The sequence below is a fragment of the Periplaneta americana genome, chromosome 13 (assembly GCF_040183065.1).
Source record: "Periplaneta americana isolate PAMFEO1 chromosome 13, P.americana_PAMFEO1_priV1, whole genome shotgun sequence".
NCBI lineage: Eukaryota > Metazoa > Arthropoda > Insecta > Blattodea > Blattidae > Periplaneta > Periplaneta americana.
This window is the reverse complement of record NC_091129.1, coordinates 131,609,321-131,633,945: the sequence shown is the minus strand read 5'-3', so window position 1 is coordinate 131,633,945 and position 24,625 is coordinate 131,609,321. Positions and strand designations below refer to the sequence as shown.

Genomic DNA, 24,625 nt, shown 5'->3' with positions numbered 1-24,625 from the left:
TACGGGAATTTTACTGGAAGCAAATAAAGAGATAGGTTTGGAAGTAAATCCCGAAAAGACAAAGTATATTATTATGTCTCGTGATCAGAATATTGTACGAAATGGAAATATAAAAATTGGAAGTTTATCCTTTGAAGAGGTAGAAAAATTCAAATATCTGGGGGCAACAGTAACAAATATAAATGACACTCGGGAGGAAATTAAACACAGAATAAGTATGGAAAATGCCTGTTATTATTCGGTTGAGAAGCTTTTATCATCCAGTCTGCTGTCAAAACATCTGAAAGTTAGAATTTATAAAACAGTTATATTACCGGTTGTTCTTTATGGTTGTGAAACTTGGACTCTCACTTTGAGAGAGGAAGGGGTGTTTGAGAATAAGGTGTTTAGGAAAATATTTGAGGCTAAGATGATGTTACAGGAGAATGGAGAAAGTTACACAACACAGAACTGCACGTATTGTATTCTTCACCTGACATAATTAGGAACATTAAATCCAGACGTTTGAGATGGGCAGGGCATGTAGCACGTATGGGCGAATCTAGAAATGCATATAGAGTGTTAGTTGGGAGACCGGAGGGAAAAAGACCTTTGGGGAGGCCGAGACGTAGATGGGAAGATAATATTAATATAGATTTGAGGGAGGTGGGATATGATGGCAGAGACTGGATTAATCTTGCTCAGGATAGGGACCAATGGCGGGCTTATGTGAGGGCGGCAATGAACCTCCGGGTTCCGTAAAAGCTAGTAAGTATGTAATGCAGATCTGGGATAATAAAGAATTGTAACAGGTCTCTCTTAGAGATATATGATGGATGAATAAAAGTATCACATCATACCATATTCTAACATCAATTAAGCATTATCGGCATTTCATGATATCATTTCCTTGAAACATAACCACTCTTATGGAGTACGCAAGTCCTCTACCGCAGAGCAAGTCATGATACAGATTATTGCACAACTGTAGACTCGATCGCTATCTCTCGCAGTTGGTATATAATTCGATCCCGGGATTTACGAGTACATTCACAGCTGCAGCAGCGAAGGCAGACGTCTACGTGTGAGGTAAGTCTTGAGTACAGCTTCGAAATGCAGGAAAAACCGTTACTAGAGAAGGAAATTCAGGGATTCAGACATATCTTCGCAACTGAGCTCGGAAACTCGATAGAGAACACAAAATCGTTTATAGCATCGTCAATTATTACGCGCTCGGGCTTTTACGATCTAGACGAAGAATTTTTATTACACCACTTTAGTAGACGATCCTTGATCTCCTTTCTGGATGACAGTTCTGATATAATATCATCCTGACCTCCCTAATTAGTGGGTACCGAGGCGTTTAAGATTCCTAGGGATAACATTTATCCCTTCCCCGCAACAAACTTCACTTTTACTGTTTCAATGATTTATGTTCATTTTATTTATTTAAAAAGTGCGTCACACTTGCTCCAAAACGCTTAAAAATATCAAAGATGAATGTACACAGACCTTAATTTTAATCCACCTTGAATCTTGAGTACACTACTTTTAACACTTAAATACAAATGATTGATAAAATGACAAACTTACTAGTGTTAATTATACAGGGACATCACTTTATTTTTACTTCAATTTTTATTGTACCTGAGTTTTTGAATGTTCTTCACTCCCACCCCTTCTACTAATTAAGTTCACCGTCCTCCACACAGATCCAAGACCGCATATACAGTCATAGTAGCTTTACGGTCATAGTAAACAGTACGTTCCAAAAATATGTTCGCGTTTTCCAGTGACGAAAGAGCTTTCAATATTGAATCATTTTCGCACAGGTACTGTCGTCCATTTGCCTACGTCGTAACCCGGTTTCCCCCCACCAGCTTTTATTCGCCAGCTAGTGGCTGGGCTGTCTTGCTCTTTTCTGAGAACATTAATTTCTGTTAGGAATTGGACGTCTACGTAATATTATACAATTGTTGAAAATAACTTAAATAAAAGGGCCTCGTTAAGTAATTAACTGTCACGTGATTTCCTCCCTTTCTACGACCCTACGACACTTGGACGAACAGTAGATAGTATGTCTGAGTAATTTTATCTCTTCGGATCGGGCAGAAGTGAAGATTGAATTTACAGTACGTAAGGTACTCTTTTATAGAGTAGGTACAGAATTATTTCAACATGAGTTACTCGTACGAAGGACGAAACTGGTAATTGGAATTAGGTACAATAGTCTATAGTGCGATAATATGCACAAAAGAACTGAAGCCTGTATCGAAATGAACGGCCACCATTTTCTAAAATGTGTTTAAATATCCATATTATAATTATTTTTCAATTTAACTTCATTCTCTATATAGTACGCTAATGTGCTGTAACAGTACAATATACACTGCATAATTAATACTTCCGAATGAATAGCTCAATTCGTGTGTAAAACACTAAGTGTTAATACAGTACTGTATTTTGATTCAACAAAAACCTAATGAAAATTATCAAACTCAAAATTGCGATATTTCCTAGTTTACATAAATGGATGAACTACTTTTTTTCCCTCCTATACCTAGTAAAGTGATTTGTATTTTACGCCAGTATCATCGAACTCCGTCGTGGAGAGGGTAGCAAACGGTGTTCCCCGTTTCAATCGTTAATAGAAAGGTATAGCCAGGTTAATATTAAAAATGTCAGTAAAAATAAAATGATGTCCCTGTACTTCACTCCCATCCCTTCTACTAATTAAGTTCAACCGTCCTCCACACAGATCCAAGATCGCATATACAGTCATAGTAGCCTTACGGTCATAGTAAACAGTATGTTCCAAAAATATGTTCCCGTTTTCCAGTGACGAAAGAGCTTTCAATATCGAATCATTTTCGCACAGGTACTGTCGTCCATTTGCCTACGTCGTATCCCGGTTTCCCCGCACCAGCTTTTATTCGCCAGCTAGTGGCTGGGCTGTCTTAGCTCTTTTCTGAGAACATTAATTTCTGTTAGGAATTGGACGTCTACGTAATATTATACAATTGTTCAAAATAACTTAAATAAAAGGGCCTCCTTAAGTAATTAACTGTCACGTGATTTCCTCTCTTTCTACGACCCTACGACATAACCACTTGGACGAACAGTACATAGTATGTCTGAGTAATTTTATCTTTTCGGATCGGGCAGAAGTGAAGATTGAATTTAGGTACTCTTTTATAGATTAGGTACAGAATTATTTCAACATGAGTTACTAGTACGAAGGACAAAACTGGTAATTGGGATTAGGTAGAATAGTCTATAGTCCGATAATATGCACATTAGAACTGAAGCCTGTATCGAAAGGAACGGCTACCATTTTCAAAAATGTGTTTAAATACCCATATTATGATTATTTTTCAATTTAACTTCATTCTCTATATTGTACGCTAATGTGCTGTGGACAGTATAATATACACTGCATAATGAATACGTCTGAATGGATGGCTCAGTTCGTGAGCAAAAACACTCATTGTTAATACAGTATTGTATTTTGATTAAACAAAAACCTAATGAAAATGATCACACTCAAAAGCGCAATATTTCCTAGTTTACGTGAATGGATGAACTACTTTTCTTCCCTCCTATACCTAGTAAAGTGATTTGTTTGTATATTACGCAAGTATCATCGAACTCCAGTCGTGGAAGGAGGTAGCAAACGGTGTTAATCCAGAGGTATAGGCAAGTTAATATTAAAAATGTTAGTAAGAATAAAATGATGTCCCTGTATAAGCACGTGTGGCTTACAGCTATTTCGGTGTATACTGTACACCCTCAGCAGAGCCTACTAGATCATGGCGTCATCTTGATATCGCTGCCTGTTATAAGGGTGTGTTTGCTTGTTGAAAAGTGGAGTCAAATAGTGAGTGTGTTCAGAAATTGATCTGTGTGTTGAGAATTTTATTAGAGTATGTTTTATTGTGTCTGTATATTTCACATTGTTCTAGTGTGTTGAGTTTTTGGTTTTTGGGTTGTATGTGTAGGTTTTCCATGTCTGTATTTATGTTATTGTATGTACGGTTAGCATTAGTTATGTGTTAAAGCAAAAACTAGAGGACACAATACATCTACATACGCTCTTCTTAAAATACAGAAAATATCAGTTGCGTAGAATTGTAATAAAAGCTGCCTATTCATAGGAAAAAAAAGACTGTTTTTGTGTTATTTTAGTTGTTGCAGCAGAAATGACACTGTAGATTTTGATAAACGAAATCCCTTCTGAAATTTTCTGTCACCTAATTCCTCATAAGAATTCTCTCTTCCCACTAAAGAAACTTCACGCTCACCATCACCTCTATCCAAATAATTCAAGTAGTGAAGAATAATAATCGTCTTCGAAATAATAACCTGTGGATCTGGCCGCCATTTTGTCTTACTTGGCCTACTAATCACTGGTTATCTCCTTTAACCGCTCGAATATGACCGCTTAGAGATTACCATTGTTAACCTCCTATTTAAGTCCTAACCAAGGTCGATGCACAGTAAAAATGCTTAACCAGGGATTAGGTGGCAAATTTAACCGGTGGTTACACTAGCCGGTGTTGATACACGTGGGCATGAGTAATCTCTGGACTTAACAGTGTCATTAATAAAATACTACTACAACACCACATCATCATCATCATCGTTTTCGTCCCTTAAGTTTTATTAATGTTGGAGCCTTTACTATTTCAATGTAGAGCTTTTATTTTTTCTGTTTTATAGATAATTCTTTGACCTCCTATGCAAGTAAAAGTCATATCACGACATGTACCTTTAATCGATTTAGTATTACAAGAGCTATTCATAAAGTAACTTCCGTTTTCATATAGCGTGCGTAATAACAGAGGCAGTGGCGCCGCTCTTGCGGTGGAGTGTACCTTGAAGCATTACGCGTCGAGCAGCAGTAGAGTCAAGGTCGTGTTTTTGTTCCTCTCTAAGCCACGTGCTGTCAAAATATGTGCTGCAATCGCAAATCCCGCCAGGTGTGGGGTACGTTCTGTAATAAGATTTCTTGTGGCCAAAAACTGTAAAGCTAGTGAAATCCATCGCCAACTTTGTGAAGTTTACGGGCCAGACGTAATGAGTGAAGGTGTGTAAGACAATGGTGCCGTATGTTCAAAAATGGGCGAACCAATGTCTATGATGAAGAGAGAAGTGGTCGACCGAGTATCGTGAATGCAGATCTGATTCGTTTGGTTGACGAAAGGGTTAGAGCAAACCGCAGGCTCACCATGTCGGAGCTTAGTAAGGATTTTTCGCAGATTAGTCGTACTCTTATGTACAAAGTGATTACCGAAGATTTGGGCTATCGGAAACTGTCTGCCAGATGGGTGCCTACACTCCTTTCTGAGGAACAAAAGGCTCAGCGGATGGGAGCAGCACTGTCCTTTCTTGAGCGTTACGAAAGAGAAGGTGATACTTTTCTCAATCAGATTGTGACAGGAGATGAGACTTGGATGCGGTATGTGAATGCAGAAGCAAAGTTTCAATCAATGCAGTGGGGCCATACTCACTCCCCGAAAAAAAAAAAACCCACAAAGTGTCGTCAAACACTTTCCACGAGGAAATTCATGGCAACTGTCTTCTGGGACAGAAAAGGAATTTTGCTAGTGGAGTCTTGGAGATGAATGCCACAATTAACGCTGAGCGTTACTGTAACACATTAACAAACTTGGAAATGGCCATTCAAAACAAACGCCGTGGCATGTTGAGCTCTGGGGTGATTTTCCTGCACGACAACGCCCGGCCGCATACAGCGCGTCGCACTGCGACCAAACTGGGAAGTATTAAATCACTCTCCTTACAGCTCAGATTTGGCGCCTAGCGATTAGCATCTCTTCATGCACATGAAGACGTGGCTTGGCTCGAAGCGCTTTGACGATGACGAAGATTTGAAAACCAGCGTCGTAGGTTGGCTTCAGTAGCAAGCGGCGGAATTCTACGATTGCGGAATTTCAAAGCTCGTCAAACGCTACGACAAGTGTCTCAATGTGACTGGAAACTATGTGGAAAAATAAACTAGAGTGTATTCTTTCAAAAGTATTGTAACCCAATTCTGTAACGTCATTCACAGGTTTGTAAAAAATAAACGAAAGTTACTTTATGGATAGCCCTCATATAATCGAGCCAATCATGAACTGTACTCAGAATTATTATTTCATCTCGGCAACAGAAACTCCATAAACCTTTACTTTTATGACAGTTTATACTGAAAATAATTTTAAAGGTAGTCTTACCAATTTAAATTTCTGATCATCATAATCATTTTGTGGTTACAATGCGAAACTGGATATTAGTAATAATAATAATAATAATAATAATAATAATCATCATCATAATAATAATCATAATAATAATGGTTTATTTGCCGGCAGATTTAAGGCTATACGGCCTTCTCTAACACTCAACCAGGAGTAAAAGTACGATACAAAATACGCTAGAAATTTACAAAATATAACACAGAAAAAAAACTGAAGTAGATAATCATAATACAATGTAAACAACAAGTCAGTAGAAATGAGACATAAATGTAACATACAGAAAGAAAGGAAAAGACATAATAAAATGTGAACAGTATGTCAAAATAAATTAGTCATATAAGGTATACCTTGTAGTAAATTCCTCAAGTATCTTATACAAAGACAGCAAGATTTTATCTTATCCTCTGTAAATACTATCAACGATGTTCCCAATTATATAACTGTTTAGAATTATTTTAGTGATAACTTATACTTATGTAACATTTCGATAAAGCGATATCGTATCTCACATAGCTCTAGCAACATACATTTCTACAATAAACTAACTTAACTTCGTCACGCATTAGAAATTGTACCATGTATCAGTGCATATTGATAGCAAGGATATTTATCGCGGATTTGCTCCTTTATGTTCAGTTATTTTTTACATTAATGCCTTTCCCCAAATGATTAATCAGACATCAAGCTGCTACTATTTTCTGCGCAATATATTACAATAAAATTCTGAATGGAAAGACAGAGATAAAAAGTGCATGGTGCAGTAACCCGAGTATGGTCAGCAGTATTTTCCTATTAAAATTTCACTAGCAGCTGCTAGGATTTAAACGATGTTCTTCGATGTGGAATATCCACAAATTAGCCATTCCATCAATAGTAGTTTAAAGTGCTGTGAAACAATACTATGAAGCAATAAAATTCACAAACTCAAACGCACTTCAGTGTTTACTTAAACGACAAAAATTCCATATTTTTACAATTACATGGGATCTTGGAAATGGTTCATTCTTCTTTATTTCTTTCAATACAGTTACCAACACACCTGACTTTATAGTAAATATAAATATTTTACCACAGAATAATAAATTTAGTTTAAATTAAAAACTTGGGGCTTTATCAACAGTAATCTCATGAGATATTTTGATTTATCTAGAGAAAATCAAAACTCGAGTAGGATTTAACTGACTATTACACAATTAGAAGAAAGTATATATAGATTAAGAGAAATAAAGTACTCTAATACAATAAAATAGATATTAATTTACTTACTGAAATTATATTTCACTAACGTTACCTTTACCAAAACATTTGAATGAAGCCGCCATATCGGTAAACACATGACGATCGCAAAGCATGTTTTATAGTATCGTAAAGAATTTATAGTTTTAAATGTTGACAAACAAAGAAACAAAAGGTAGGGAGGTGATAAAAACAGAAGGAAGTATATAAAGAGTAGAAGAAATAAAGTACTCTAATACAATAAAATAGATATTGACTTACTAAAATTCTGTTTCACTAATGTTACCTTCACGAAAGCGTTTGAACGGAGCCGTCATTTTAAGACGACTATGCGGGAAGCAAGTGACGATCGCAAAGCATGTTTTATAGTACCGTAAAAATTTAGTTTTAAATGTTGGCAAACAAAGAAAAGAATGCTAGGGAAGTGATAAAAACAAACAAATGCTAGTGAAGTGATAAAAATAAACAATTGTTAGGGAAGTGATAAAATTTTGGCGATAAACAGCCATGATTGGTTGAAACACTTCCTTTCGTATCATTTTATTTGTCAAAAGTATGACGTACTAAAAATGTAATGGTGTGAAATTTAAAAGCATTGAATTTTAAATAGATTTATGCTCGACCATGCCGAAATGTAGTAATTATACACCTGGTAGCAGCCCTTTAATGGGCCTCATTAAAGTACACCTATTCATTAAAGTTCAGGTGTTCCACCAATCAGAAAACACCTTTGTAGCAATATGAAAGCGCAAGTATCGATTATTCTCGGATATGCAATCGAAAGACAACTAGCGAAACGTCACGGAGGCTGGAAATCCAATACTGTCGCAGAAGGTTATGTTCTGTTACTATAATAATTAGCGTTAATTGTAAATTATATTCAAATAAATTCAATTTGTCATCTCGTTTTTCAATGTCTAAATCAATTTGAAGTTTAAATCAAGATTAACGTTTATTTTATTCTCTAGATTATATCAAGATCAATGACATTTGTTTCTAAAAAAAAATCAATACTTTCGCGTCTGCGCACATCTCACAATTTACGAGATTGCACAAGCTCAGTTCCACTCCCCAGTCAGATAAGAATAACATGAATACTTATGAAAGTTAGAAATATGATCGAGCATAAAAAGTCGTATGAAACTTGCCTATAATGATAATTAAGAAGCTCGTATGAAAATTATGAAACTCGCTTGCGCTCGTTTCATAAACATACTCGCGTCTTAATTACTACAATTATAGGCTCGTTGCATAATGTACTATTTTGTGTTATATCCGAAATGTTCACCATATATTTTTCAAACGGGTGAACAAACACTTCTCCCCTTCACGTGCTATTTTTCCCTTTAATTCAAGGGAAAAAAATACATTAATTGTTCAAGATTTGGATAAAAAAATGTTTAAATTTTTAATCCGACGTTTAGGAGAAAGGAAGATCGGACAAGAAGAGGCAAACATATCAGAAGTTTTAAATATTTGCCAAGTCAATAAAAACAATCTTATCTTATCACATGCCGGCAAGTCGCCATAACACTTCACAAATCAACCGAAGCGTACTGTTCAATAATAGGCATAGACACAATCCGCGATCACGTATGAAGTTTTTAATAGCAATTAATTATGTAAAATAGATTTATTTTTCGAATTTGTGAATGAGGAGAATAGTCTGGTGAAGAGATATGCTTGATTTTTTTCCGAATTCCGGAATTTACAGAAATAACTGTTACTTTAAAGCAAGAATGTACAGCTAATGGGTAGGTTTGTGACACTTACAATGACATACCGGCAGTTCATTTCACATAAGCTAATTTTATGTTCGTAGACTGTACTTTCACGACATACAATAATACAAACAATCCATAGCCAACACCTTACATATATACACACATATTTCTCCTATTTTTTTCTTTCTTAATATTCGAAAAACAGGGAAAGTGTTGCAATGTACTGTATACAAAAGCCAACTTCATGGTTTACAGAATATATGAACGTTCTTTTGATAGACATATATCTTTTTTCGTCTCTGAACGTGAGAACAACTTTATTTTTCAAGTAATGAACGGATTTTGTTTATAATAAATATACACAAAATAACTTTTTCTGTTGTAAACAACGTGCAAAATAGATTCATTAAAAATAATTGCATCTGAATTTTTTAATATCGTTAAAAATAATAAAGATTTTTTTTCCTTTCTATGTATTTTCTCGGTTAAAGAGAGATATCAAATAAAACACGTTTCCTGCACGTTTTGTTTCATAAAAATAGCTTTTTCATACTCAAAAATCACTCATAAAGTGCATAAGATTCGCTGATATGGCCTTGTTAGCAGAAGAGGAGATGATACTAAGGGATATGTTACTGAAACTAAATGACAGCTGTGAGCAGTACGAGAAGAAGATGAATGCAAATAAGACGAAGACCATGGTTATCGGAAGAAAATTAAAGGAGGTAAACTTGCAAATTCTAAATGAGGCAGTAGAGCAAGTGGACAGCTTCAAATACTTGGGGTGTACTATAAGCAGTAACATGAGCTGCTGCCAGGAAATCAAGAGGAAGATAGCAATGGCAAAAGGAAGCTTTTAATAGGAAAATAAGCGTCTTCTACGGATCTCTGGAAAAAGAAGTAAGGAAGAGATTATCCATGTGCTGTGTGTGGAATGTAGCATTGCATGGGGCAGAAACATGGACATTACGACGAAGTGAAGAGAAACGATTAGAAACATTTGAAATGTGGATATGGAGAAGGATGGAACGTGTGAAATAGACAGGCAGAATAAGAAAAGAAACTGTCTGGGAAAGAGTGGGTGAAGAAAGAATGGTGTTGAAATTGATCAGGAAGAGAAAAAGGAAATGGTTGGGTTGAAGAGACGACTTGATCTTTCACAAACGAGAATGCGTCTTTAATTTTACTACCGTGCCTATTTAGTAATAAGTTAATAGTGTACAATTATTACCATACAAATAAATTTGTTTGGAGAAACTCCTATCAAAATATCAATGCCGATCATTTAAATTTTCAGTTTCAGAGACAAAATGCAGAGGTGGCAAGGTCGTGTTGCCGTGGTGACGGGTGCCAGTGCAGGAATTGGTGCCGAGATCGCCAAGGACCTGGTCAAGCATGGCATGAAGGTGGTGGGCATCGCCCGCAGGGTAGAAAGAGTAGAGGTGAGGATCACTGATGCTATGAATCACAAACCTTCGTGAATGCGTCACAAAACATACCTAAGAAATAGTCTTGAAAATGTGAAGATCTTTCCTTTTTTTCGAATGAAATTCCTTGACAAACAATATCATTCCCACAACTCTCTATCCTCTTGTGAAACACATGTTACAATTCTTCACATGCTTAAACTGTACAGTGCAAGAAGATATTTTCATGTATGATTTGAGGCTTTCTTGGCGTTGGTTCGCTAATATGTTTTCGCGGGATATCAGCCGAGTTAAGATTTTGGAATGCTCCAAGCTCTCGACTGCTATCTCTGCAGCCATCTTCAGGGAAGTGATGTCCGAACGAAAAATCGAAAAATCGAAGGAGAATTGGGAGGAAAATTTAAAAGGTACGCAAAACGCGTCCTTGCAAGGGGTTGGGGGCTGTACAAAACTAAATATGTGAGCTCCAAGCCTGTTGGCCACTAGTCTCACTCCGGGTTACGCTGCTCCCCTGAAGGAGCTCTAGAAAATTTTGAAGGGGAAGCCGAAATTGGACGTAACCTCTTAGGTACCACATACGCGAGGGGGCTGAGAATTATCAATTGATCACTGAACGGGGCGAGGTGGAGTTGGCTGGTGTTTGCCGTTAGGATGGCAAGACGCCGTCATCTGTTGTTCGATGATGTCCGAACAGAAAGTCGAAAGGTTATATAGATGTGGCTGTCTCAGGTGAAACGGGACTGGTTGGCGGATCGGCCAATCCGGGGCCATAGAGATGAAGCTGGAGAAAAACAACTTTAACAGAGACAGTGGACTCCAGCTCAGTCAGGCATGGACACCGGCCTTAGACCAACTCAGGCCCTCTTACAATCAAGGTCATGAAGATCACGGACCGAGGACGGCAACCGATTCCAAGCGGCGGAACAGGGCTCGCCGCCCGCCAAACTTCACGCAGTAATCCCGGGAGGGGCGGAGCTTACGAGCGATGACAATTCCCGGCCCCGGATTGGCCGATCCGCCAACCAATCCCGTTTCACCTGAGACAGCCACATCTATATAACCTTTCGACTTTCTGTTCGGACATCACTTCCCTGAAGATGGCTGCAGAGATAGCAGTCGAAAGCTTGGAGCATTCCAAAATCTTAACTCGGCTGATATCCCGCGAAAACATATTAGAGATATTTTCATCTCATGATTACTTCGAATCCTCTTGACTCGGAACTCTTGTTCTATAGTTGGAAATACATATTTACAAGGCTCTCTAGATCTGGGCTGTATGATGAATGTTCTAAAGCCGTTTCACTGAACCGTTTCAGCGCTCTCACTGTTTATGACATCTTACAACATAAACAATATGTATAATACGTTTTTTTTAATTTCCGCTATGGACGATGACGTAATATTTCCCACAATAACATCTTTCTTGAGAAATCTATCATCCTGCAGATGAATATAAAAAAAATAATCTTCATTGGTTTTAATAATTTAACAAAAATATTGGTCTTGCAAACCAAAAATAAGGTACACCTTTTAAAACTTCACAAAAAACATTATATCTTTTCACCATAGCTGCAGTAAAGCATATTACAAACTGTATTAATTTCGTAGCATACTACACTTTTATTATCAGTTATTTTCAACACAATTAATACTAACATTACATTCGCTCGACTTAGTACAGTCGAAGTGTATCCTTGCCACAATATTTATCTTCTAAAATGGACGCTCTTGGTACTTAACTGTAGTGAGCACTGACTTCGTGAGATAGCCGGGAAAATGGCCGCAGTTTCGTCAGGGGGAAGGGGAGGAAAATTGAATCCGCCGTAGTAAGGCAATTATTACCGCTGCACTTGGCACTTATCCTGGACATAATCAAGAATGTCTCCCTGCTGACTGGAAAAACAGCAGTTATGTAACTTCCTCTGTTTATGGACAAATATGCACGAAGTCCCAATGTCTTGACATGGTGCACGAATTGATTAAATTTAATCTTCGATTTTTCTTAGTTATCTCGGCAGTAGATTCTCATCACAGTTGTGAACTTCTGTGCGACAATTTAACCTTGTGATTTAGCAATCAATACGCAATCAGAAAATAACAATAATATTTACTTAATGTTTTGATTTTTACAGGAGCTGAAGAAAGAGCTGAAGGGAGCATCAGGCACTCTATATCCGCTACAGGCTGACGTCTCGAAGGAAGAAGACGTGGCAACTGCATTCAAATGGGTGAAGGATAACCTGAAAGGTGTGGACGTGCTTATCAACAATGCTGGCGTCGCTAGCTGTAGCTCTCTGTCAGGTACGTCTCGAAAGTGCTACGTAATACCCACTAAGTGAAACTGTGCATGGTCTCAATTAAGATTTTCCATGGCACAATAAGAACAGGGACAATCTCCTCTCCATTCAGAATGTCCATCTGTAAGAGAGTATTCCGAATCTCAGCGCTGAGCAATCTGATGGCATCATTGTGTTCCGAATTTCAACGATGACGTCACTGATGCTCCACCGGTGTCGCACCGGTTCCATCAGCTTGCAGAGGTGGTGGCAGTCTCCATCACCCGCCATCAGTGAATCTGATTGGTTCTTGTATAAGGCGGGTATTTGCAGACGAATGACACGTGCACTGTTGTGTCATGGCTAGGGACCGGATTTTTATGTAATATCAAGGTGTGAAATATGTACATATTTATGTAAGAAAAATAAGCTGAATATATACCAAAATAGGTAAAATCATTAATATATTTAATATCAATATCTGGCAGGTATAGGATAGGTAAGACTCTCCAGTTGTGATGTCATAGAGCACCCTACTTTTTTTACCGCACACTTGACACATTACTATTTTTCCATCTGTAGTGAAAGCTTCGTCCATCGCAATCCATAACTTTATTTAAAGCAAAGAGGTCAAGCAACAATCTGAAAAGCTATTTATTTTATTCTGTCAACATCTTTCCAGTTTGTTTCTTCACTCCAGCTTCTTTTCAAAAGTCGGCTATTTTATTGCGGCTCATGTCAGACTTGACACGGGTTTTCCCTGGAAGGATTAGGAAGAGGATAAGTAAGGTTGCAAATTGCATGGGAACGGCTTGTTAAGAGGTGTGCAGAACAATTATAGTTCGAGACAAATCATGTCGTCCTCGTCCAACTCCACCGCATGAAAGCAAGGCTACTTTCTGAGTGATTTTTACAATAGAAGGTAGTTGCATGAGAAAGGTTGTCTTTTGTTCACTCATATTTACAGTGGGTGGTATGCGATGTGTGCCTCTACTACTTTCTGGAACTAAGGACGTTATGTTTCGTCCCGAAATAATTATATCCTTTCTTGGGTAGGTAAAAGGGCTTTTTAAATCTGTGTATTTCAAATTGTAAACTTCCCCAGCAAAAGTTTTTTTCCCCTTTTTAGAGAAGTAAAAATGAATAAAACCTCTAAATATATAGATTTATGTAATACCAAGCCATAATATATAATGTGGGGTAAATATGTAAAAATATGTAGTATAAAATTTTAATATGTTAATGGTAATTACAAGATTCGCAAAGATTTGTTATTTATATACGGTTAGGTTGAAAGGAATATAATAATGTAATTACATAAAAATCCGGTCCCTAGTCATGGCGTTGTGTTCTGCTTTGGTTCTGCTGTGTTGTTTGTAATGAGCACAACGTAAAAAACATGTCGAACATGTCAACGGACCAGTTATTACTACTGGTTCAAGAAATAAACTGTTTATGCTTTATTTTCTTTGAGCGAGATGACAATACGGAAATTTCGCAAAATCTTGCTAGCGTAGCACAGACAACAACCTGTACAGTCGCCATGACAGCCATTGAACCTTCCAGCAATTTTGTTGTTATTTCGCTACAGCGTAACGTCATTGATGTCCACCGGTCCGGTGAGATTCGGAATACTCTGTATGCTAAGCAGAAAAATGTATGACTAAATTTCCGGTAATTTTGGCTACAGACCTTTTATTCAAGAACAGAATTCCTATACGCAGAAAATCTATGATCTTGGACGGTTAGCTTTACTTCACGTCCTAGAATAAAAGTAGTGTATAATTTCAAGGGAAAAATTGTTCCGGGGCCGGGTATCGATCCCGGGACCTCTGGTTGAACGTACCAGCGCTCTGCCAACTGAGCTACCCGGGAACTCCACCCGACACCGTCTCAACTTTTCCCTTTATATCTGCACAACTCGCGTGGGCTGACGAAACGTCAGAGACCCACATCGAGTGCACACAAACTCTGTTACATTGCTTTTTCTTAGTGTCATTATGAAATTCAGTTCAATATAAGAAAAGTTCATTTACACGCTACTCTTCATAACTATATTATTTTTGAAAATGTCTCTAGTTAGCATCAGAATAATATAGCTCAGAAATTAAAGTGATTTCATGTCGTTATTACTGATTTTTACTTTCTCTTTTCAGAGGGACCTGTTAAGAACTGGCGCACTATAATGGAACTCAACGTTTTGGGTCTCAGCATGTGCACCAAGGAGGCTATTCAGTCCATGAAAGAGCGTGGTGTGGATGATGGCCACATTATCCACATTAACAGGTGTGTACCTGTTATCCCGCATTTGTCAATGTACTGTAGTTCTTAAAAATAATGTACAGAAGATTGAAGGATTCAGAGCCATAGTGGGCCAAGCGCCATAATATTAAAAACGGAGAAAACGACCAAATTAAGTGATTACCATAATTTAATGAAACATATAGCAAGTAATATAAAGTATACACTTTAAAACTAAATTATATGTCAACTTTCATTAAACAATGGTATTCACATAACTTTAACTCATGCTTTCTCCGTTTTTAATAAATGGCGCTTGGCCCACTATGGCTCTGAACCCTTCATTTAGAATTTAATAATAATAATTATTATTATTATTATTATTATTATTATTATTATTATTATTATTTTATTTTTTATTTTTTATTTTATTTAGAATATTAACGTGCAAAATAACAGCACAAGGCCAAATAATAATAATAATAATAATAATAATAATAATAATAATAATAATAATAATAATAATAATAATAATAATAACAGGGTTATATCTATTGCAATATATAATAAATTAAGATACAAATATGGAAATGGAGGGCGGTAGCTCATTTGGTAGAGCAACTGGCTAAGGATTAAAAGATTCTGGGTTTAATTCCGGGTGGCGACAGCATTTTTCTCGTATTTTCCAAGCTTTCAGAGAGGCGCCAGAGTCTCATTCTCCTGTGAAATCGGGTACCTACCGGGTCTTTACCGGAGATTTAAAGACAGCTTCAGTGTAGTGCTGATTATACTACGCCATTTTAGTGCCTACTGTATGTAGGTTATAAAAGCATACAGTTACATTCCATGAATCCATGCGCCTTGCTGGGACCCTAAGGAGAAACTTTTACCTTTTAGAACTACAATGGCAATGAGTAGAAACCTGAAAATGTGCTCGAATTTCGACTCAGAGATAGGTTTTTAAAGTGACGTTCTGTCTTGTCTTAGTTGCAGACTCATGTAATGCTGACTAAGGTCAGTTTACGTAGATATTGCCAAGTATATCTATAGTGAGGATCACGTAAGAGGAATTCCTAAAAGACTAATTTTGCCGTCTCTTCAGTGTTGTCAACTAATACCAGATATCACCAAAAAAGGATAAAATCACACAATGCCATGTGCAATAATAATAATAATAATAATAATAATAATAATAATAATAATAATAATAATAATAACACTTACTTACTGGCTTTTAAGGAACCCGGAGGTTCATTGCCGCCCTCACATAAGCCCCCCATTGGCCCCTATCCTGAGCAAGATTAATCCATTCTCTATCATCATATCCCACCTCCCTCAAATCCAATTTAATATTATCTTCCCATCTACGTCTCGGCTCACGTAAGAGTAATTCCTAAAAGACTAATTTGGCCGTCTCTTCAGTGTCGCCAACTAATATTAGATATCACCAAAAGAGGATAAAATAACATAATGCCATGTGTAATAATAATAATAATAATAATAATAATAATAATACTTACTTATTTACTGGCTTTTAAGGAACCCGGAGGTTCATTGCCGCCCTCACATAAGCCCGCCATTGGTCCCTATCCTGAGAAAGATTAATCCATTCTCTATCATCATATCCCACCTCCCTCAAATCCATTTTAATATTATCTTCCCATCTACGTCTCGGCCTCCCTAAAGGTCCTTTTCCCTCCGGCCTCCCAACTAACACTCAATATGCATTTCTGGAATAATAATAATAATAATAATAATAATAATAATAATAATGATAATAATAATAGTAATATAGTATTAACAATAACGATGTCTTGCTTATTTGCCACATCTAATCTTTATGATGGGGAGGTGTTTTCTAAAAGGTTCAATAATTTGTGAAAGAGTATATTTTTCTTCTGGACCTCTTGCACATTATGTTAGTAGTTAGTAGATTAGTGTATGATCTAATATAAAAATGTATTTTGTCTGACAACATGAAATTGATTGCTTTGAATAAACAGGTTACGAATCACAAGACCTAATCTAAAAATGTAATTTGTTTGATCACGTGAAATGATTAGTATGAATTCCGAAAACGAATGCCACTTTGTAATGTATGCTTTAGAATATTTACTCCCTAATAAAAGTCTAAACACGAAATAAATTAATTAAAATGTGAAATGGTATTTCTATCGATTACTCAAGGGCACGAGGAAGACACAGGGCCAGAGCGTGACGTTGTAACTCTAACAGCATTTTCCCTCCTCTCATTCTAATGGCAGTCAATCAGCTGAAGGGCTGGCAGGTGAACAGGCAGGTTGCAACGAAGTGTCCACTTTCTGTGTAACGACAGAAAGGTGAGTGACGTTTCCAGTTCGCATTGGCTGAAGAATCCGTGGAGTGCATGGGAGTTCAACAACATACATTACGAAGCTGTCACGAGTTGCTTCTTTGCCTGCGGGAACTTCAATAACTGAAGTTAAATTACAGTATTAATTTAATTTAGTAATCTGACCCAATATTTTGTGTTTGCCCTGCGACACAGAATAGCTCACAATAAAATGTAAAATGAAAATTATATAAACAGGTTTCAGAGAAAAGTGAATAAGACAAGAAAAAAAATAGAACGAAGTAAAATTTAAATTGAATGTACATCATAAAGATGCTGACGAAATAATCGCTACAGAAAATTTTATTATGGTTATGACGATGGCATCTTGAAGATCTCTCGTCAGCTTGTATTTTTCCCTCCACTTTACAAAGGCTTTCGGGATGGTGCCTCTCGCTCCGAAGAAGAGACCGGTAACTGTGATTTTTTCTATGTTGTATTTCGCCGATAGGTACTGAATCGTGGGCTCGTAGATTTTCTTTTTCTCTTCATTCACTTCAGATGGTTGAGTGGCTGAGATTTCAAATCTGATGGTAGGATCAATTATTTCGGCTGACTGTTTATTCCTATTTATAGCTATGATATCGATCCTACGATTGCTTCCACCATCAGCAATACAATGAATTTCCTCGTGAACGTCTAGATTTTTGGATCGAAGTGCATCTGCGATCATAGAACGTATGGTGTTGTGACGTTTTATTCTGAGTACTTCTCCCTGTGGGCAACTCTCAAGCACATGTGGTAACCTTCAACTCCCAAAGCAGAAGATGGTGATCAAACAAATAGTTTCCAATTATTGCACATCACAGAATTGTTATTGTGGGTATTTGTGTGCAGTATTTCAGGTCACGGAGTACCACATAACAGCGAGGATTTGGGGATCATATTCTACTCTGCATCCAAGAATGCGGTGACTGCTCTCACAGAAGGACTCAGGCGTGAGTTGGTGCTCAATAAATCCCGCATCAAAGTCACGGTGAGTAAATTCCATCGCTTTATTATGCCCTATTTACCAACTTGGTTAAATACAAGATTAAAAGCAAATACTCAGAACTCTGAGGATGACCCATAATATGTCAAAACATGTAGACAAGATAGGGGACGTTAGAATTTAACACAAGAAAGTCTTATCATACTTATTCCGAAAAAATTAAGGGTTCAGAGCCATAGTGGGCCAAGCGCCATTTATTAAAAACGGAGAAAGCAAGGGTTAAAGTTAAGTTAATACTACAGTTTAATGAAGATTGACATATCGTTTAGTTTGAATGTGTATACTTTATATTACTTGCTATATATTTCCATGAATTATTATAATAACTTCATTTTAATCCTTGTTTTCTACGATTTTAGTAAATGGCGCTTGGCCAACTATGGTTCTGAACCCTTCAAATATCGCATTGTATCAACTTCTAACAAGACAAATAGGAGGGTTTTTTTCTCCTTCTTTTACCTTATGTCGTATTCTTACTTATGCTTGAGAGATTTATACGTGAACGCATGGAAAATAAAATTCAATGAATGAATGAATACTTGTTAATTTGAAATGAGATTTCACCCGGTTGTAGATACAGGAAAAATAACGATATATAACGGCAACCTATATTGACAGAAAAACTAAAGAAATACACAGTAGGAATATAAACACAAGACTTCAAGAACAGAAAATAAGATAAGGAACGAGAAGATATACAATCAAAAGCCTGTAAAATTCTACTATACAGAGTGATTCAAAAGTCTGTCGACATAGACAAGGTCCGTTATTAGTGCAGATGGCGAAAAATGGAAAAAGAGGAAAGTTGTCAGAAATATGTAGTATTTTGGAATCTAACGTTCTTGAATTTTCAACGTAGAATGCACCGTTGGTACGAGCCTCAATGAGGACGAAAAATGCCCCGTTGCCACATGCTTCATCATTAAAAGGGACATTTGAAGGGTTCAGAGCCATAGTGGGCCAAGCGCCATTTATTGAAAAAGGATAAAGCATGAGTTAAAGTTAAGTGAATACCATAGTTTAATGATGCCTAGGACTCGCATTACGGAATGTGCGCCGGTTCGAGTCCTCATGGGGGAAGAAATTTTCTCATGAAATTTCGGCCAGTGTATGGGACCGGTACCCACCCAGCATCGTGATGCACTTGGGGAGCTACGATAGGTAGCGAAATCCGGTTGCGAATACCAGCTATAAGGGCTGGGGGGGATCATCGTGCTAACCACACGATACCTCCATTCTGATTGGATGATCGTCCACCTCTGCTTCGGCATGTGGACGTGAGGCCAGCTGGTCGGTTTAGATCCTTCACGAGCTGTAGCGACACGGATTATTATTATTATTATTATTATTATTATTATTATTATAGTTTAATGAAGATTGACATATCATTTAGTTTTAATGAGTATACTTTATATTACTTGCTATATGTTGCCATTGAATTATGATAATAACTCAATTTTAACCCTTCTTTTCTATCGTTTTAGTAAATGGCGCTTGGCCCACTATGATTCTGAACCCTTCATTTACGTTATCGCAGTCACCATAGTGTACTGGCTAAATTACGAAATATGACCACAGTCTAGTACATACAGTCACGAAGCTCAATACGTAGTAAATATGCAAACATTAGATAGTTGCTCACCACTAGGATCGCTAATATCGCCTCATTACAGACAATGCAAAATAGTACCGGCACAGTCTAGTGTTTCTAGCACCCTCAAAACTCAAGCTTCGTGACTGTATATAGTAGACTGTGTTATGACGGTAATTAGCAGTGTTGCCAATACAAGCTTAGGAAAAACCGCCAGGCAAGAATGAATTTCCCCTGAATCCTTATGCTATAAACTTAAAGAAATGTTTCTTTGCACTGTGATAAGTTAAATAATAACTAATCTATGCATGTCGACTATTTTATCCGTTAAATAGTACGTACCGGTACCTAAAATCCACTAGAACTAGCGGATTAGGATTGATGGGTGTGTAGTACCGGTTTACTATCTTTCTCATAGTTAAATGACCGATCTGTTCCATCTCATTTTTACAATGGACTGTTTCCATGATTGACTGTAAGTGGTTCTTATTTTGAGCATCTGTTTTCAAGTTTGGTAGTGTTTTGTTTAGTTTTATGGCCTACTCAACATGATTTTACATAATTATTTGTCTCAAGTTTTAAGTCCACGAAACAATTTTTATAAATAGTTGAAAGACATGAAACGGGTGAATGAGTAAAATTTCTACATATTCATAAGTACAAATTGATGGCAATTCGGAATAAGTAAGTTTTAATATAGGGTGTCATTTAAAAATATCAGATTTACTGTCACAGTCCGAACACTGATATTATTGTATGGTTTATTTCCAATAGTTTTTTAATTAAACTTTTTTTTTTTTTTTGTAAAATTAAAATGTAAGACGTTCTTATCAATATTCCATACTAATTTATTGTTCACTCTGTATAATATTGACAAGTATACATTGTAAATTTACTTCTAAGACGAGCCTCGTATTTCAAATGTTTATGCTAATTAAAAGACTAACAGTGTAGGTGACAATCAATCAATCTTCTTAATGTATCCAGCTGTTTGGTGACAACATAAAGTCCACTATAGTCCACTGTAGTCTATTCAGTTGTTTTTCACGAGAAATTAGGGTTATTTTGATCGGTGTTCATTATAGATGTCTGTTGCTAGTAACCAGAGGTGGGGTGTAGTCAATATATACTGCCAATACTGTAGTCAATATATACTATACACTATAGTCAATATATTTGATTTATCAAAGCAAGAAGTTCAGGACAAAAAGCCTTCTATAATATGCATACAAGAATCTTTTCAGATTGCTGATATTTTGAAATTTTACAAATTTGCTGATACAAAATTTTTAATCTGTTTCGTGAAGATAGAGGGAGTGGAGGTGTTGTTACCATGATCCACAACTCCATTCATGTAATTGAATCTAAACACCAATTTAAAGGCCAAATTGAATACATTAGAACAAACTTATTACTTCAAAATAATATTTCATTTTCACTTGTCAATGTATATATACATCCAGGTCAAAACCTAGTAATGGATAATATAGAACAATTGATCCCATCTGATCGCAAGTTTATCATAGTTGGTGACTTTAACAGTAAACATCACATGTGGAATAATGGACCTTCAAATCAATATGGAAACATAATCTACAAATGGTGTAGGTAACAAAAATATAAGAAATAATGACTTCCAGAAACGCTTTTAGAACACCTTTTTCTACTCAGATTCATTGTTATAATTTATTCAACATCACTTTGCATCGGCTATTTTCAGACTGAAAGTTATAAAGTTGAAAATTCACAGCGTATTTTTTCACAGCACTTAACATTCATAATTTATAGCAACATTTTTTTTATGTTCCTAATGGAGAAAAATGGTTTAACACTAAAAGTATTATTTGTAATTTTATATAGTCTAATTGTAGTCTATTACAGTACATATACGTTTTAAAATTGGCGATCCAAACCATACTTCTGAAATGTAACATTGTATTATAATTTAAAATTACCTCCGTGCCTCTTCTAGTTACTGGTGTTTGTGTGGGTGGATTATCGACCTTCCGTATAACTCTCCATTTAAAAGACCAGTGTTCGTTTTCAGAGATTCCACAAGCTGGCTATCAAAGACCGCACATGGCATAATCGAGAAGTAACTAATGTCTTATACACTGAAAATTAATAATTAGTAGCAATAATACCGAGAATCAGACCGCATAACTGAAATTAACTAAAAAGAGGCTCATATGTGCACAGCTTACAATTTGATCTTGCCATTTTTATTTAATGGATATAAAATATCGAACGATTTTGTGGACAAAGACCTTGATTGTTTTATAATTTCATTTGTATCCATGAAAGGATATCTCTGAGCGGAAACATTAGGACGCAGGGATCTAAATATAGGTCTACTTTTCTTGCATTATCTTTTTTAAGTAAGCTTACTCATATTTTAACATATGTTATAAAATATTTTCGAAATGGCTAAGTGTAAACAGAGGCTAACTTATTTCTATACAAATTGTAGACGTAACCATAGATCATATACAGGGTGTTTCCGAGGTGGTGTTACAAACTTTCAGGGATGATGGCGAAGGGCACATGTATCAATTTGAGATAAGGAACCATGGTCTGGAAATGACCGAGATGAAAGTTACAAGCAAAAATAATTGTGTGGAAATGAAATAATTTTATTCCTCTGTACACATTATTTATGTGTATTTACCTGTACATCTTACACATACTGTATTCATCTGACGTTGTTTACGTTGTCTACTTACAGTATTCCATTCAGTGCGCTGTCTGAGGGATTGGGACAGGAAACTACACTAAAACAATGCAGATAGTGTAATGTGTAACGGGCATGGTCGGTCCTGATACGCACGCCTGCAGATAGCAGTGTCTGTGTACAAGTTGCTGTGTCCAGTCGATCAGTCCTAGTGAAATGAAGTACACGAGAGCGGAATAAGCAGACCTGATTTTCGAATACGGATGAGCCAATGGAAACAGTAGACAAGCTCACAGATTGTATCTGGCCAAGTACCCACGTAGGAGACATCCAGCCCATACCATTTTTCCACGACTGTTCCAAAGGTTAAGGGAAGGAGGGCACGTGGTGCCAAATTACAATTCCACTTCCACACAACTATTTTTGCTTATAACTTTCAACTCAGTCATTTCCGGACCATGGTTCCTTATTTCAAATTGATAAATGTCCCCTTCGCCATCATCCCTGAACGTTTGTAACATCACCTTGGAAACACCCTGTATATTATAATCTAGGGCGTAACATAACAAGTATAGACATTTTTGTATTAGACATATTTGTTGATAGACATTTTACTTTTAGACTTTCTATCGTTAGATTCCATTTAGTTTTAGATAACATTTGTAAGTGACAAACCGGACTCGTTTGACAAGCCTACGTCCACATGGATTTGTTTCATCCTCCATCTTTCATCCATCCTAAGCAACACACGTCAGTGTATGTCACTGCCTGTATGTGTAAGTATGAATACCTAGATCACCGTAATTCCAAAGTTATTTATCTGACGAGCAGGTGTAATCGCTTGGAAGGGTTCGTGCTACACGTAATGAAACATATATTGGGGTAAAGAGCAATATAGCAGTATTCATTTTGTAAAATGAAATATCTTTTGATCTTCCCGAACGCTCCTGTTTCCGGTTAGACTGTTTATAGCTGTATCATACATAAAACAATCCCGTAATGGATGCAATTTTTCTCTCCATGGCAGCTCGTTTCACAGTCCTGCTTTTTATCAAGGGTAAATATGACTGCTCTCCCCGTTTCTCGCTCTGTTGGTCCCTCGGGAATAACGTCCGGAGGATGACTGACTGGAAATGTTGCAAATTGGAGAGATGAAAATCCGTATCCATCTTGCATTTCAAAGTTTTGCAAAATTGTAACAAAATGCTTCATTTTTTCTCGAATGTGGCTAGTGAAAGTGTGTCCAGCTATAAATCCAGCGGATGTGGGTCGATTTCTGATAGAGAAGTACAGAATTATCTTCCTTGTTCCTTATCTTGTATTTTGCTTCTGTTATTTCACACCAAACTAAGTACATGACAAAAGACTCCTGTTGCTTACGTCTATGAATAGATATATACAGAGTGTTTCAGAATAGCCTAACTTTTCTTAATTTTCATTCGTGGTATAGGGCCATATTCATAGACATTCTCAGCGCGGGCTTCCGGTGGATGATCGGTGAACTAAAGTTTTTCGTATTCATAAATAAGTGTTAGCAATATGATATTATATGAATCCTGTACAAGTAGTCAGTCGTTAGCCGGGCCTAGTTTAGCACGCTCGTAGCGCGGGCTAGCGAAATGTCTATGAATAGCACCCATAGTGATTACTAAAGATGAGGGGTTTGTGCGCGGCACGAAAAACAGGTTGACTCGACAGGGAGCATAGGTGGACAGACAGGTGAACAACTACGACCAGTGCAACCAAAAGAAATGCAACTACACGGTATCCATTGCCGTCTTATCTTAACAACACGGAACGAACGAACAGAGGCCTTCGTAGTCCAGTGCACGGACGTAGTGACGGCAGCAAATGGAATAAA

The 24,625-nt window shown here is 36.8% G+C and overlaps 1 protein-coding gene across 1 annotated transcript in view; it reads left to right on the top strand.

Annotated features, from left to right (window-relative positions):
• Window positions 1-922: 922 nt before the first annotated feature.
• Window positions 923-24,625, top strand: part of LOC138712448 (farnesol dehydrogenase-like) — a 39,216-nt gene continuing 15,513 nt past the window's right edge. The window contains exons 1-5 of the mRNA XM_069844273.1: window positions 923-1,068; window positions 10,494-10,638; window positions 12,756-12,924; window positions 15,056-15,185; window positions 18,349-18,487. Of these exons, the coding sequence (XP_069700374.1) occupies window positions 10,507-10,638; window positions 12,756-12,924; window positions 15,056-15,185; window positions 18,349-18,487 (570 nt within the window). The 5' untranslated portion in view covers window positions 923-1,068; window positions 10,494-10,506. The remainder of the gene's footprint in view (window positions 1,069-10,493; window positions 10,639-12,755; window positions 12,925-15,055; window positions 15,186-18,348; window positions 18,488-24,625) is intronic.